This window comes from Pelodiscus sinensis, chromosome 22 (assembly GCF_049634645.1).
Source record: "Pelodiscus sinensis isolate JC-2024 chromosome 22, ASM4963464v1, whole genome shotgun sequence".
Taxonomy (NCBI): Eukaryota; Metazoa; Chordata; order Testudines; family Trionychidae; genus Pelodiscus; species Pelodiscus sinensis.
In genome coordinates, this window is record NC_134732.1 from 16,573,358 (window position 1) to 16,588,334 (window position 14,977).

At 46.0% G+C, this 14,977-nt stretch overlaps 1 protein-coding gene across 4 annotated transcripts in view; it reads right to left on the minus strand.

Annotated features, from left to right (window-relative positions):
* The window catches only part of LOC102455524 (histo-blood group ABO system transferase 1-like), a 60,886-nt gene that overhangs the window by 37,699 nt on the left and 8,210 nt on the right, over positions 1-14,977 (minus strand). For all 4 annotated transcript variants that reach the window (XM_075905160.1, XM_075905162.1, XM_075905161.1 and 1 more), the window contains exon 2: positions 3,129-3,222. In XM_075905160.1, the coding sequence (XP_075761275.1) occupies positions 3,129-3,222 (94 nt within the window). The remainder of the gene's footprint in view (positions 1-3,128; positions 3,223-14,977) is intronic.

Sequence of the window (14,977 nt, forward strand, 5' to 3'; positions counted from 1 at the left end):
CTCTGTGTTACGTGATAAGGCTTCAACTTTTGTGCTTCAAAAGCTCCTTTGTTTTTAAATTTCACTCATTTTTATTTAAAAAAATTAAAAAGATGAAAAATATTCCCAAGGTAACCCGAAACTGAAAACAAAATGTTTTGTTTGACCCAAAAAGTTTCTTTTACTGTATTTTGCCAGGGGAAAGAAATCAGTTTCAATTTGAAACCAACTGACTTTTTTCCTTCGGTTTAGACCCAATTTGAAAAATCGGTTATGCAGGCTTGGGAAAGTAAATCCATAATTCTGCCAGATACTGAAAACCATGGATTTCGGCTTTATGGCTCATTGTAAGAATTAGTCCTGCCAGCTGACCCTTAATTGCTCACTTAATTTTAGATAGTGATAGAAATGTAGCCACTAATTGATCTGAGGAAGTGGGTCTGGCCAACGAAAGTTCATTACCTAATAAACCATCTTGTTAGTCTTTAAAATGCTACATAGTCCTGTTTTTTGTTTAATTTTAGGTAGTCTCCCACAGCATGTGCAACAACCTCTCCCAACTTGTATTTAGTTCAAATACTTGCCCCAGACCTAAAGAGGAGCTTCTGTGAAGCTCAAAAGCTTGTCCCTTGCAACAACAGAATTTGGCTCAATAAAAGAGATTGCATCACCTCCTTGTCTCTCTGATCAGTTGGTGTCTGATATCCTGGAACCAACATGGAAAACCACATTGTTGATTCATATTGAATGTGTAATCTGCGGTAACCTCCCATCCTTTTTAGCAGTACTACTACCTACCCAATTATTCCCCATTTTGTAGTTGGGCATTTGATTTTTTTCTTGCTAAGTGCAGAATTTTGTCCTTGTCTTTATTGAATTTCATTGTATTCAGACTAGTTCTCCAATATGTCCAGGTTGTTTTGAATTCTAATCCAAACCCCAGAAGAGCTACCATCCCCTCCCATCTTGGTGTCATCCATTGATTTTATAACCATACGCCATTATCCAAATCATTAATAAAAAGAATGAAGAGTATTGGACCCAGGACAGACTGCTGTGGGACCCCATTAGACACACCCTCCCAATTTGACAGCCACCTATTGATATCTACTGTTTAGAGTCTTTTAATCAGTTTTGGGTGTACCTTGTAAGGGTTTTATCTAGACCACGTTTACCTATTTTAGTGATGAGACTGTGACAGTGTCAAAAGCATTACTAAAATAAAGCTATGGCATCTCTTTGCCTTTGTCCCTATCCATGAGGCCAGCCTCCCTGCCAAACAAGCTACATGGGAATGTCTACACAGCAGCATTATTTTGGAATAACTGGCATTATTCCGGAATAACAAAGAGTGCGTCTACACTACAAGCCTTTGTTTCAGAATAATGTCGAGTTGGACGACTTCTTACTCCAACTCCTGTAACCCTCATTTTACGAGGAGTAAGGAGGTCGAAGGAATAGTGTTCTTCCTTCGACTTCCTGCTGCGTAGACTGCACCTAAAAGCCCAGTTAATCTATATTGACTTAAGCTATACAACTGACGTAGCTGCTGTGCCTTTTTGTTAAAAAAAAGGGGGGGGCAGTACTCCAGTTGTTGAGCAAAAAAAAAACCAACCCCCCGGTTTTGCCCTTTTAAGACCCATGGTCCCATTAAGACACGTGGCTTAGCCGGCGTTCGGCCATTTTCATTACAGAGGTGTCAGTACACTCCATTCTTTCCAGGTAAGCTCTGATTGGAGGTGCCGGTACTGCATAGTGGGCAGTACTGTCACAAAAAAAGAATGACACAGCTGAAGTTGCATGGCTTAATTCGATTTCCTGCTGTGTAGACAGCACCTTAAAGCCGAGTGAAGCTATTTTGACTTAAGCTATACAATTGACGTAACTGAAGTTGCACAGCTTAAATTGACTTTAGTCCTGGTGTGTAGACATGCCCCATGGATTCTATGTGGTCAGCAACCAGAGCCAGGCTGGATCCCTGCTGCTTTCCCAGCCCAGGTGCAGAAGGATCGCTCTCCCTGAGCGGTTCCCTTCCCCCTTTGGTCTCTATTGCAGTGACAGGAGCAGAAGCTCAGCGGCAGGGGCAGCAGCTCAATTCTTGGCACGAGACAAACCGATGGAACCTTCAGGAACAGTGGGAAAGCTTCCGTCTAAACCGCCATGTTTTTGAAGTAGCAAATGTGCTGTGCAACTAGATAGATGCTGTAGGATGCTCACAGGGAGAGGGGCAGTGATTTTAAGAGTTAATGATTTCTGCACTTTGAGCTAAAGGGTGCAGTTAGCCATTCTGTGACAGCCCCGCTCATGTCACTTGGGTTGCACAGGTTGTGACAGAAGGGTCTGCTCTCTCGCTCATTTTTCTGCCCAGCTAGACCAACACAATGCTGGGGAATCTATTGTACCTCTAAGAACTGGGATTTTGCACCACTGATTTGAGTTTCTGTAGATATTCAGCGCCCCTGCTACTTTTTCCCACCCATGTGCAGAATGAATTGTGTCATGTGCAGCAATATGGAGATGATGTGTGACACATAACAAAATTCATGTGGTGGGGGTTGGGACAAGGGGCTCAGCATATGGGAGGGAGGTCAGAGTGAGCAGAGGGTTGGGCTGCAGGCTCTGGGGTAGGGCCAGGGATGAGGGGCTCAGGCTAGGGCACAAGGTTGGGGTGCAGAGATTTGGGGTGTAGGTGCGGCTACTGCAAGGAGAGGATTCCCCCAGATCTTTCTCACCCCGGGACAACACTTGGCTTGTGGGGGGAGAAGAGACACCTTTCTCAGCCAAAGCAGCTCTGGGGCTGAGGCCACAAAATAGGCACCTGGGCCCAGGACCCGGCAAGTCTAGGCTAGGGCCGGGTGGAAGCTGGGGAAGGGGCACTGCAGTGGGTCTGGGCTCCACAGTAGCTCGAGGTGTCATGGCAGGTCCAGGCCATAGCAGAGCTGGAGTGGGAGAGGGGTGCCTGTCCATGGCAGGTCCAGGCCAAGATTCGAACCAGCCGTTTCCCAGCTGTGGCAGATCCAGGGGCAGATTCCCTGAGCACCTGTGTGGTGCTAAACCGGCTGGTCCGCACAGATTGCAGGGAATTTAGGCAATAGCTACCTCAGGAGGGGAGCAATGGAGACTCTTGCTTACCAAAGCAATCTACTTACCAAAAGTAGCCAAGACTGAAGCACAGAACCACGGTGCAGCCCATCACATGCAAAGTGCGCCTTGTAGAACAGTCTTTGACCCATCCTCTTGTCCCTGGAATAAAGGAGACGTGCATGAGACTGGTCCTTTCTGTTCAATGCAGCATGAATTGGTGGCCAACCCTTCCTTTAGCCAGGATGCGGGGTAAGGCGAGAGGTCTGGTTACAGCCTGTGGCGGCATAGGTGACACGGGGAGGGGGAATGCAGGAGGGATCACATTCACACCTCCCTCCCCCAATGCTGTGCGCAGGAGGGGCTGAGCACCCTCCAGAGGGGGAGACTACTGAGGGTGGAACCTGGCACCTGCAGGAGGGGTCCATCCCCCAACGGGCCCAACAAAGGCTCCCTGCCCTAGGGAAATTCTATATAAGGCAAGGGAAACAAGGAATGGATTGTTTTCAGCTGACTTTACTCTCTGCCTTTCCACCCCAAGAGGATACATGAAAACACCTGCAAACAACAGGACTGTGTGATGGGGCGTGTGCCTTGCACTGGCCTTTTAAGGCGGAAGTGGGGAACCTCAGGCCTGGAGGGGGGATGGATGCAGCCCCCAGATTGCTTGGAACCAGCCCCTGAGGCTGAGGGCTCCTCCCTCCCTGCACTGGGGAGTCTGTGCTGGCACACCAGCCCTCCTGCCATCCCACCGCACGACTGGCGTATACAAAATCAACTAGCCTGGGCTCCCCTATATTCTGGTGTGCTAGGGTAATGTGGGGAATGTCTTTCTCTTTCTCAGTCAGGGGCCATGCCAGTGATATGAGGGGTGGTTTGTTTTGGGGTTTTGTTTCTCACTTGTGCCCCGATTGATTTTTCTGTGGGCCAGTGGCCTCCAGCCCAAGAAAGCTTCCCCAGTCCTGCTTTAAAGGTAAAACCCAGGCCTGGTAGAGGGCTGAAAGAAAAGCCCCACACCTAAGGCAAGTACTAGCTCATTGGGGCCCAAATGAAGGGAGTATAAATAAAGGGTCCAGGAGGTGAGGAGAGACAGATTGACTCTTGCTCTAGTTGGGGAACAGGAGGAACCTGATTGCCAAGGAAGCTGGAGGTATCCTGATACAGAGTAGTGCTGGGATGAGGCAGGCAGGCAGGGTTGGGAAGCTGTGGCCTGATCTCATTCCCAGGCTGCAGTGTCTGAGAATACTAGGGCTGGGGAAAGGCAGGCAGAGCTGCAGCTCCCAGGCTAGATAATGACTGCCAGTGGGTCACTGAGGCAAAGTGGGCATAGCGGATTGGGGGTTCCCAGCGCGGGAGGACCCCAGAATGAGGGTTCACTGTGGTAGGGCAGTACCCAGAGGTGGAGAAAATAGGTAACTGTGGGTGAGACACTGGCCAGAAAGGGGCACGCCAGCACCAAAAAACTAACTCCTGGAGTGTCCAGCCAGAGGTGCCCCTGACAGCAAGGCAGGACTGGTTACAGACTATAACAATGGGGGTGGAAGGGAACAGCTGGACTCAAGTCAGAAAGACATCTCTGGTCTGGAATATCAGAAATAAGAACTAAGATGAGAAATTATGACTTAGCTTCTATGTTTTTATTTTTTTTAGTAACCTACATACTTAGGGTATGAGTGTCTCTCTTTCATTGACAAAGGGTCTGAACATTTTTATGGGCTTGCTCTGTAAAACTTCATACCAGCATGGGGAACCTTTTCTGGGTTGATTGCCAATGACCCATTGAAAAATCAGGAAGAGGGGGAAAAAATAAAACCCTCACACATGGGGCTTGTAAGTGAGATGCAGAAAAGTAAAAAGATATTCACCTCATTCCCTTTGTGCTCCTTGCCAAGGAAACCATTCCTGCCACCGTTTATTACTGGTGTTGTGTAGCAGCACAACCCAGGTCTTTCAGAAAAACAGCGTATTGTTCAAACTTGGCAGGTATGTGTGTGGGGGGGGGGGGAGGGGAAAGTCTTTTTACCTTATCTGTAATTGATGACATGACACAGTACATTGGTACTTAGGGTCAGCCATAATAATAAGGATGCTTGTGTGAAAGTTCAGATTTAACAGCTCTTTTTATTCTTTGTGAGTGGGAAAGGGCTGTTTTAGCATTCTTTCTTCCATAACATTTAAATAGATATATGGTATGTTAGTAACTGGTGGGTGCCACGGGGGCACACATCCGAACAAACACGTGAGCTTGATATTGGTGCACAAGACAAAACTTGCTTTGCTCATGGGTGGAAAATCTTAGTGGGAACACTGGTGGTGGGTGCTTCAAAAGGCACAGAGGTGGGTTCAGTGGTATTTCAGCACATCAAGTGATAGTCTCAAGGGGCTTGCTGTGACTGGACCGGTTCCATTGGTTGGAGGATCTGTTATAGTGACGTTCCAAGTACATGGTTGCATAAAGTTTCAAGCACTCCTGCTATGTAGTTGAGCTTCACCGTTTTTGCTACACGTGGCCATGAACTTCTGTCAGTCTTATTATTATGACTATTTTGCCGATGACAAAGTGGGGCCCAGAGAATGGAATATAGGAGAGTCATTTGCAATACATAACAGTGTTATTAAAACCTACAGCCTTATGAGCAATACAACAATTTCTACTATTCTCATAAGTTACAAGCTGGTGACATTTATATATACTCACTGTAGGGCTGATCCTGCCTTATTGACATGAATAGCAATACTGCCATTGACTTCAGTTGTGCAGGATTTACCCCTACATACACAACTACATATACACATTTTACAGCTTATATTTTTACATACAACACTTTTTGGAGAAGATACTTTGCCCAAGTTTAATAATGGAAGATAAACCTATCTCCTAGAACTGGAAGAAACCTTGAAAGTTCATCAAGTCCAGTCCCCTGCCTTCATAGCAGGACCAATTACCATCCCTGACAGATTTGCTTCAGATCCCTAAATAGCCCCCCTCAAGGGCTGAACTCACAATCCCAGGTTTAGCTGGCCAATGCTCAAACCACTGAGCTATCCTTCCCCGTAGCTCATACAGCTAATTGGTGATGTAGCTGTCAAAAAAAATCCAGACTTTTGGCTCAATGATTTAGTGGCAAGACCTTCTTCTACCCCAGGGGCGAATGCATAAGAAATTACATAACACAGAGATCACAGTTCATAAAAAGTAAGAGGAACTGGCCTAACATGTTGCTGATTGTTCTGCGCCATCATAAAAGTGACTGTTGTGTTGGGCAACTCTAACAAATATAACCAAGAACAAAAATCAGACTCCACCTATACCATAAAATCGCTTATTAAACTGAACAATTGTTAAAGAAAGAGCAAACTAGTCCAGATAAAAAGGATGGTGAAGTTCATGACTGGTTGACAAAAGGGAATGGAATTGGAAACGAATTAGGAAATTAAGTCCAATAGGTGGACAAAATAATGAGGCAATAGGCTGTTCTACCCATCATGCCCTTTTGGCAATGCTGGATTTAGACTCAAGCTAAGTAAGCTACAGCTTAGGGAGGCCTCAGATTACGAAGGGCCTCTACATACAGAAACATGACTAGTTTAGTTGCATCCTGGCCTATAAACAATAAAACGTTATTATTTCTATTTTCATCATCCTTATTGTTAGAATACTACACATTTTTGGCAATGCTATGAGGCCTCTTAAATTTGACATATCTCAATCCAACCCTGCCTGGGGTGGGTTCTTGAAGAGACTTTGGAAGAGAATCACAATGCCAAGATGCAGTCAAGTGGATTGGTAGGTGCAAGCGTTACCGTCATGGCTGCCACCCCATCATATCCTGAGATCCTATGGGACCTTAATGGGCCTTCATCAGCCTGATCCTGAGAGCTGTTCTGAACAGAATGAGCCACAGAGAGAGACCCAGATCACACCCCCACCTTTACTGGCTTCAACTAAGACCTAAACAGCACCTGCAATGTGAAGTTTGCACTCCTGCTGTCACCCCTCCATGACATCATTTATCTTTCCCACCTTTTAACTTCCTTTTCTTCTCTTTCTCTCTCTCTCTCTTTGCCTTCTTATTAATAAATGTCTCACTTATCAGCAAAGATTATATCTCTTGCACCAACACCGGGGGCCAGTGATCAGAGAGGCACCTAAAAGCAAAGCCTTGAACAAGCCAATGTTGGTACAATTTGATGTTTCAAACTGACTGATAAAGTTACCATTTATGCCCATGCTGCTGTAGCAGTGAGGCTGCCAGTGAAAACACTGGAGACAGAAGGCTAAGAGGGTAGTCGTATTAATCTGTAACTTTAAAAACAAGTAGTCCTGTAGCACCTTGGAGACTAACAAAAATACAGAGCTCCAGGGGGTAGCTGAGTTTGTCTATAAAGTGCTACTAGTTTTTGGTTTTTAAGTTTATCCTGTACAGGCTAACAAAACATGTAGATGGTTATTTCGAAATCACATAGTGCGTGTCTACACAGCAAGCCATGATTTCTAAATAATGTCGAGATGGAGAATTTCTTACTCCGACTCCTCTAAATCTCATTTAATGAGGAGTTAGGGATGTTGAAAGAAGAGTGTTCTTCCTTTGACTTCCTGCTATGTAGAGAGCGCCAAAAACCAATTTAAGCTATTTTGACTTCAGTTACGCAATTGACGTAGCTGAAGTTGCGTATCATACAGCATGGAGAACAGCACGTCCAAAGCAAGAACTGGGACACAAGAGGAAAGCATTGCCTGATGGGAAATTGTGCTCCCCATGCAAATGACCCCACACCTGCCCGCATCTAGATCAGTTATTATCAGATCAAGTTTAGTAATAAATCCTCTATGAGTAACCATCATACTGAAACTACCTAATTGCATTATGAACACCACCCCTAGCCAGGAATAATCAGTCCCTATTATCTAGCCTAAACAAAACAACTTTGGGATACTCCCTTGAACCATCCATTTACCTATAAACAAGTCTAGTGTTCCTTCTTGAACCATTGTTGTTTCCCTACAAAAATCCCTACTCATGCTCAAGTAAAATGTTCTGATGCCTGGATCTAAATTCTGCATCAGTTCCATTGGGACTTCATCTTCTCCTGACTGATCCTGCTGGGGACTCTTCTCTGCTCTGCCTGTCTCCAATACTATAGACCCCCAGCTACCATCACCATCTGGGAATCCCGATCAGTTCAAAGTTTCATGGAATGATGAGATCTCTCTCCTCCCCTGCACCGCCCTCTCTAGGCATATAGCCTCCTGACCCTGCCTTATATGATCAGTTATGGTTTGTTAGCCCTAACATTTGTAATCAGATTTAAATTAGATTTAGTATTAGAACTGTTGTGATTGTTTGGCTCCTCATGTATGGTCACTCCCTAGAAATAAATAACTTTCATTAGTAAGCTGGTTGCTTTTCTCACTTTTCCTCTCTCTCCCTCCTCCCTGAAAGTGTTGTTTTGGCTTCCCCATTGACTTTGCAAAACCTCTCCTGGTAACATGAGGGCAACACACCGAGTCTTCTTGACGAGCCACCATGCAACTAGGGGCCACAGAGACCTAGCAACTGCTTTCTCTGAGCCACAGTAAATGCCACCAGGACCCCCATACTCCCAACTTCCTCCCACAATTCAACCTCCTGCCTGGATTCCTGTGCCACATGCAAACTCCCTCCTAGCACCTGCACCCCATACAAACCCCTGCACCCAACTGCCTGCCCCAGCCCAGAGCCCCTTTCTGCACCCTGAACTCTTCATCCCCAGCCCTACCCAGAGCCTGCACCTTTAGCTGGAACCCTCACCCCCTCCTGTACCCCAACCCTCTGTCACAGCCCAGTGAAAATGAGTAAAGGTAGAGGAGAACACACAATAGAGGACAGGGGGTGGAAAATTCAATAGTGGGACCTCAGAGAAGGGGGAGGGCCTTAGGGAAGGGGTGAGGTAGGGGTGTTGGTGTTGTACAATTAGAAGGTTGGCAACCCTAAATTTTAAGTGTGCAAGTGGCAAAAAAAAAAAGGAAAGTTGGTTTCCTTTCATCCCCCCCCTTTCCTTTTTTTTTTTAATAAACCATTCTGGACATACAGCCAAAGTAGTAATAAGACCTGGGTGTGATTCTAAACATGTAAGCGACGTCTAGACTGGCATGATTTTCCGCAAATGCTTTTAACGAAAAAGTCTTTCTGTTAAAAGCATTTGTGGAAAAGAGCGTCTAGATTGGCATGGAAGCTTTTGTGCAAAAGCACTTTTTGCGGAAAAGCGTCAGTGCCAATCTAGACACGGTTTTGCGCAAGAAAGCCCCGATCGCCATTTTTACCATCGGGCCTTTTTTGTGCAAAACGGTTCTCAGCTGTCTACACTGGCCCTCTTGCGCAAAAGCATTTGCACAAGAGGGCTTTTTCCCGAATGGGAGAGTCATTGTATTTGCGGAAGAACACTGACAATCTTACATTAGATCGTCAGTGTTCTTGCGCAAATTCAAAGTGGCCGGTGTAGACAGCTGGCAAGTTTTTCCACAAAAGCGGCTGCTTTTGTGGAAAAACTTGCCAGTCTAGACACAACCTTTGAGAACAGATTACAGTAGTTCTGTTTTGTTTATGAATCAAAGTCAGATATTGGTTTAAGAGAAATACTGTAATAAGCAGGGCGTACTCTGGAGAAACTGGAGAAGGTGCAGAGAAGAACAACAAAAATGATAAAAGGTCTAGAAACATGACCTATGAGGGAAGACTGAAAGAACTGAGCTTGTTTAGTTTAGAAAAGAGAAGACTGAGAGGGGGACATGCTAGCAGTTTTCAAGTATCTAAAATGGTGTTATAAGGAGGAGGGAGAAAAATTATTCTCCTTGGCTTCTGAGGATAGGACAAGAAGCAATGGGCTTAAATTGCAGCAAAGGAGATTTAGTTTGGATGTCAGGAAAAACTTCCTGCCTGTCAGGGTGATTAAACACTGGAATAAATTACTTAGGGAGGTTGTGGAATCTCCATCATTGGAGATATTTAGGAGCAGGTTAGACAGACACCTGTCAGGTATGATCTAGAGACAGTGCTTGGGCCTGCTGGGAGGCCAGGGGAGTGAACTCGATGACCTCTTGAAGTCCCTTCCAGTTCTAGGGTGTGTCTAGACTACATGGCTCCGTCGACGGAACCATGTAGTTGAGTTTACTCGGCATAGCAAAATGAAGCGGCGTGAAACGAGGCTTACAGGATCTGACGACAAAGTGTTCTGGGTTTGGCTGATCCCCGTCAAGACTACCGCACTGTGCTGACAATCAGCTGATCGGCACAGCGTAGCTGCCATTTTGATGTAAATGAAGCGGCGATTATTTAAATCGCCACTTAATTTTGCTATGCCTAGTAAACTCATCTACATGGCTCCATTGTCGGAGCCATGTAGTCTAGTCACACCCCTTGTGTTCTATGATTCTACTCCAAGGTGAGTCCAGCTGTTGGAAAGTGAATAAAAATCCATAAAATGTCACTGTCACAGGTCTCTGGTGCTTTATGAAAATTGGCTTATGAACATGCACATGCAGACCTCGAAGCCGCTTTAGGTGAAAAGCATCATGTAATGAATCATTTTTAAAGTCACAATCTATTGAATGTATATATTCTATTTCTGTGCATTTATCGCTCTCATATGTGAAGTTAGAAATATGAAGTGTAAACCTACTTATTGGGCTAGAATTTTTAGTGAGAGCCATTAGTGGTACTTAAGAATTTAATGGTCTGATGCTCAAGGTAATGATCTGTGAATGATTTTGGTTTTCCTGTGTAGGCTCCCTTTACTATCGGAGCCTCTGACTTTTACTGGAAGGATCCTTTGTGCTGCAATCTAGCCCTAGAGACTATAGCTCCCATGAGCCCTTGGAAAAAAGGAGGGAACTGTGGCTCTTCCAGGCAGGGAGAGAGAGAATTAGGGGAGGCTCCATTTGGAGAGAAGAGCCAGATTGCTGATATGGAGCCTTTTCCAGGCCAGGAGCTGTTTTGTTGGAGCTAGAGCCTGTTACTGAGAGCCTGCTGGGGCTTGGATTTCGCAGGCTGCTTCAGGGGCTGTTGGTGATTGTCCCTGGAAGGGAGAGACTTTGGCTGTGCCTGTGGCTGAGAAGGGCCTGCATAACCCTGCACAGAGGGTAACTGTGGTCTGGGATGGAGCATAGAAGACAAACTGACTGTTGGTCCAAAAAGAGCTAGAGTGATCTACCCAATGAACCAGAGCTGCTGATATTTGCTGGAGCCTACTCCGGTGGCAGAGCGATTTTGCAGCTGGCTGCCTGGCTGAACTGACACACAACCTGCATAGTGCTGTCTCCACTTCAGCTGCAGACCTTCAAGTGCACCCACACAAGCAAGTGAATCCAGAGGAATGCACACTTTGGGGTTGGATAGATGGTGGCAGTGTAAATGCCAGTTAGATAAGTTTCCTTTATTTCTGTGTACTTTGTTAATTGATTTTATTCATGTTTAGTCTAGTAAACCCTGTTTCTTTAAGTTGTTAAGTAAAGGTGTATTACTTCTAATTTAATCAATTGGGGTATGTCTGTACTGCAAAGTTAATTCGAAATAACAGCCATTATTTCAAATTAACTTTAATAGCAGCTATACATGCAAACCGCTATTTTGAAATTAAATCGAAATAGCGGAGCACTTAATTCGAATTTGGTAAACCGCATTCTACGAGGAGTAACACCAAATTCGAAATAGCTATTTCGAATTAAGTGCTGTGTAGACACTTAATTCGAAATAGGGGGCCTCCTGCCCTTCTCAGGGAGCCCTGGTGGCCATTCTGGGCACAACCAGGAAAACTCCTCTCCTCTCCCCTAGCCCCGGAGCTCTTAAAGGGAAAGACTCTGGCCAGATTGCACATGCCAGATCCAGGCCTGCCAGCAGTCTCTGCACCAACTCAGTGGCCCCACGATGAGCCAGGCAGCCAGTGCCAGCCAGCCGTCCCCTAGCACCCGGGAGTCAGCCAGGGGTCGTAGATGCCATGCTTCCTCCTGGTCTAGTGAGGAGATCATGGACCTCATTGAGGTTTGGGGACAGGCCTCCAATGTCCATGACCTCCGCACTAGATGGAGGAATGCGGCTGTCTACGGCCTCATAGCTGCCACGATGGCCCAGAAAGGCCACAGGTGCACCCAGGAGCAGGTGCACCTGAAAATTAAAGAGCTGTGCCAGGGGTACGCCAGGGCCACTCGGGGCAGCTCCTCAGCAGGGGCAGACATCTGCCCCTACTTCGAGGCACTGGACCACATCCTGGGGGGCGGGATGGTTCATGCCACTCCGGGGGGCAGCGAGCTGGGACCAGAAGGCCCTGATCAGGGCACAGAGCAGGAGCCGCCACACCACCAGGACCCCTGAGCTGTCCCAGCAGCAGAATCAGCAGGGTCTTCCAGGGAGGCCACACCATTTAAGTGCCATCACTGTCCCCTTCCTCGGGGAGGGATGGGGAGGGAGATCAGGGACAGCACGCATCACCACGGATCACTCAGCCACCTGTGCATAGGTGAGCAAGTGCCGTGCCACTCCTGGGCAGGTGGCTCCAGCTACCTGTCACACAGGGGCCTTGGCCTGATAGCCACACGCATGTGTGAAGAGACCTGATATGCTCCTGACCCTGGGGTGGGACACAGCAGGACGCCCTCTGTCATGATTATGAGGGTTAGCCAGCAGCCTGGGGATTAAGGGGTTAACTACACCTAGCCAGGTGGAGTGACCAGTAGGAATGTAGGTGGGACTTTCAAACCAGGACAAAGGAATTTGGGTTTTTTCCTTTCTCCCTTTTGTCTCTCTGGGTGTGTGTTCTCTACAGCTACAGAGAGGGACAATCATGTCTCTCTCTCTCTCCAAGACTCCATTCTTCATTTTCTGTAAGTAGGGTAAAGTTTAGATAGTTTCGTTAGGCTTTATTGTTTTAAGGGTTGGGTATGGGATCTGAGATCTGGCACTGTTTAAAAGATGTTTTGGTTTTTTCTTTGTAACTAAGTTCTAGGCCCATGGAGTTTCTCCATGGCTATGTCTACATTGGCACCCCTTTCCGGAAAAGGGATGCTAATGTAGACTTCGGAATTGCAAATTCCGCGGGGGATTTAAATATCCCCCGCGGCATTTGCATTTACATGGCTGCCGCTTTTTTCCGGCTTGGGGATAAGCCGGAGAAAAGCGCCAGTCTAGACGTGATTCTCCGGAAAATAAGCCCTTTTCCGGAGGATGTCTTATTCCTACTTTCAGCCCATGAGTATGTTTTGTTACCTTTCCATCGAGTCATTATGCTTGCAACAGGAATATTGTTGTAATAATAAAAGTTCTTTCTTTTCCTTTATTAATCTGGCATTGGAGTACGCTTGCTGTCATGGCTCCTTCCCCACTCTGGCATGAAAGTCTATTTAAGGAATGGAAAGCAATCAGCCTTTTGTCTTTAGCTGTCTTTTGAAATTGCCTCCCCACTTTAAGATGAAATACATGAAGACACCTGAGAACAAAGAACTCTATAGAACTCTAAAAAGCTGTAGACTGGCCAGGCCAGGGAAAAAAATATCAATTCTGTCTTGAAGGATTTTACCTGGAATGAGGAGAAGGATGAGGAATTAACGTTGAAATAATTTGTCTTAGTGTGTTAGGCTTAACTGGCATGTTTTGGCTTAGTAATTTGCTTTGATCTGTCTGTTTTATTTGCAATCACTTAAATCCTGCTTTTTATATTCAATAAAAACCCTTTTGTTTATTAACAAGCCCAGTGTAAATGGGATGAAGATGGACAACCCGTGGTGGGTAAAGAACAGGTTAGGAACTATTTAGAAAAGCTAAACATACACAAATCCATGGGTCTGGACTTAATGCATCTGAGGGTACTGAGGGAGTTGGCAAATGTCATTGAGGAGCCTTTGGCTATTATCTTTGAAAAGTCGTGGAGATTGGGAGAAATCCCAGATGATTGGAAAAAGGCAAATGTAGTGCTCATCTTCAAAAAAGGGAAAAAGGACGATCCAGGGAACTATAGGCCGGTCAGTCTTACCTCGGTTCCTGGAAAAATCATGGAAGGGATCCTTAAGGAATCCATTTTGAGGCACTTGAACGAGAGGAAAGTGATTAGGAATAGTCAGCATGGATTCACAAAGGGCAAGTCATGCCTGACCAATCTGATTAGCTTCTATAATGAGGTAACTGGCTCTGTGGACATGGGAAAGTCAGTGGATGTGATATACCTTGACTTTAGCAAGGCTTTTGATACGGTCTCCCACAATATTCTTGCCAGCAAGTTAAGGGAATGTGGATTGGATAAATGGACGGTAATATGGCTAGAAAGATGGCTAGAAGGCCGGGCCGAGCGGGTAGTGATCAACGGCTTGATGTCAAGATGGCGGTCGGTTTCTAGCGGAGTGCCCCAAGGTTCGGTTCTAGGACCGGTTTTGTTCAATATCTTTATTAATGACGTAGATGAGGGGATGGATTGCACCCTCAGCAAGTTTGTGGATGACACTAAGCTGGGGGGAGAGGTAGATACGCTTGAGGGCAGAGATAGAGTCCAGAGTGACTTAGACAAATTGGAGGATTGGGCCACAAGAAATCTGATGAGGTTCAACAAAGACAAGTGTAGAGTCCTGCACTTGGAACGGAAGAATCCCAAGCATAGTTACAAGCTGGGGACCAACCACTTAAGTAGTAGTTCTGCAGAAAAGGACCTGGGGGTTACAGTGGATGAGAAGCTGGATATGAGTCAACAGTGTGCCCTTGTAGCCAAGAAGGCTAATGGCATATTAGGTTGCATTAAGAGGAGCATTGCCAACTGATCCAGAGATGTCATTATTCCCCTTTATTCAACTCTGGTGAGGCCACATCTGGAGTATTGTGTCCAGTTCTGGGCCCCCCACTACAAAAAGGATGTGGACGCATTGGAGAGGGTCCAGCGGAAGGCAACCAAAATGATTAGG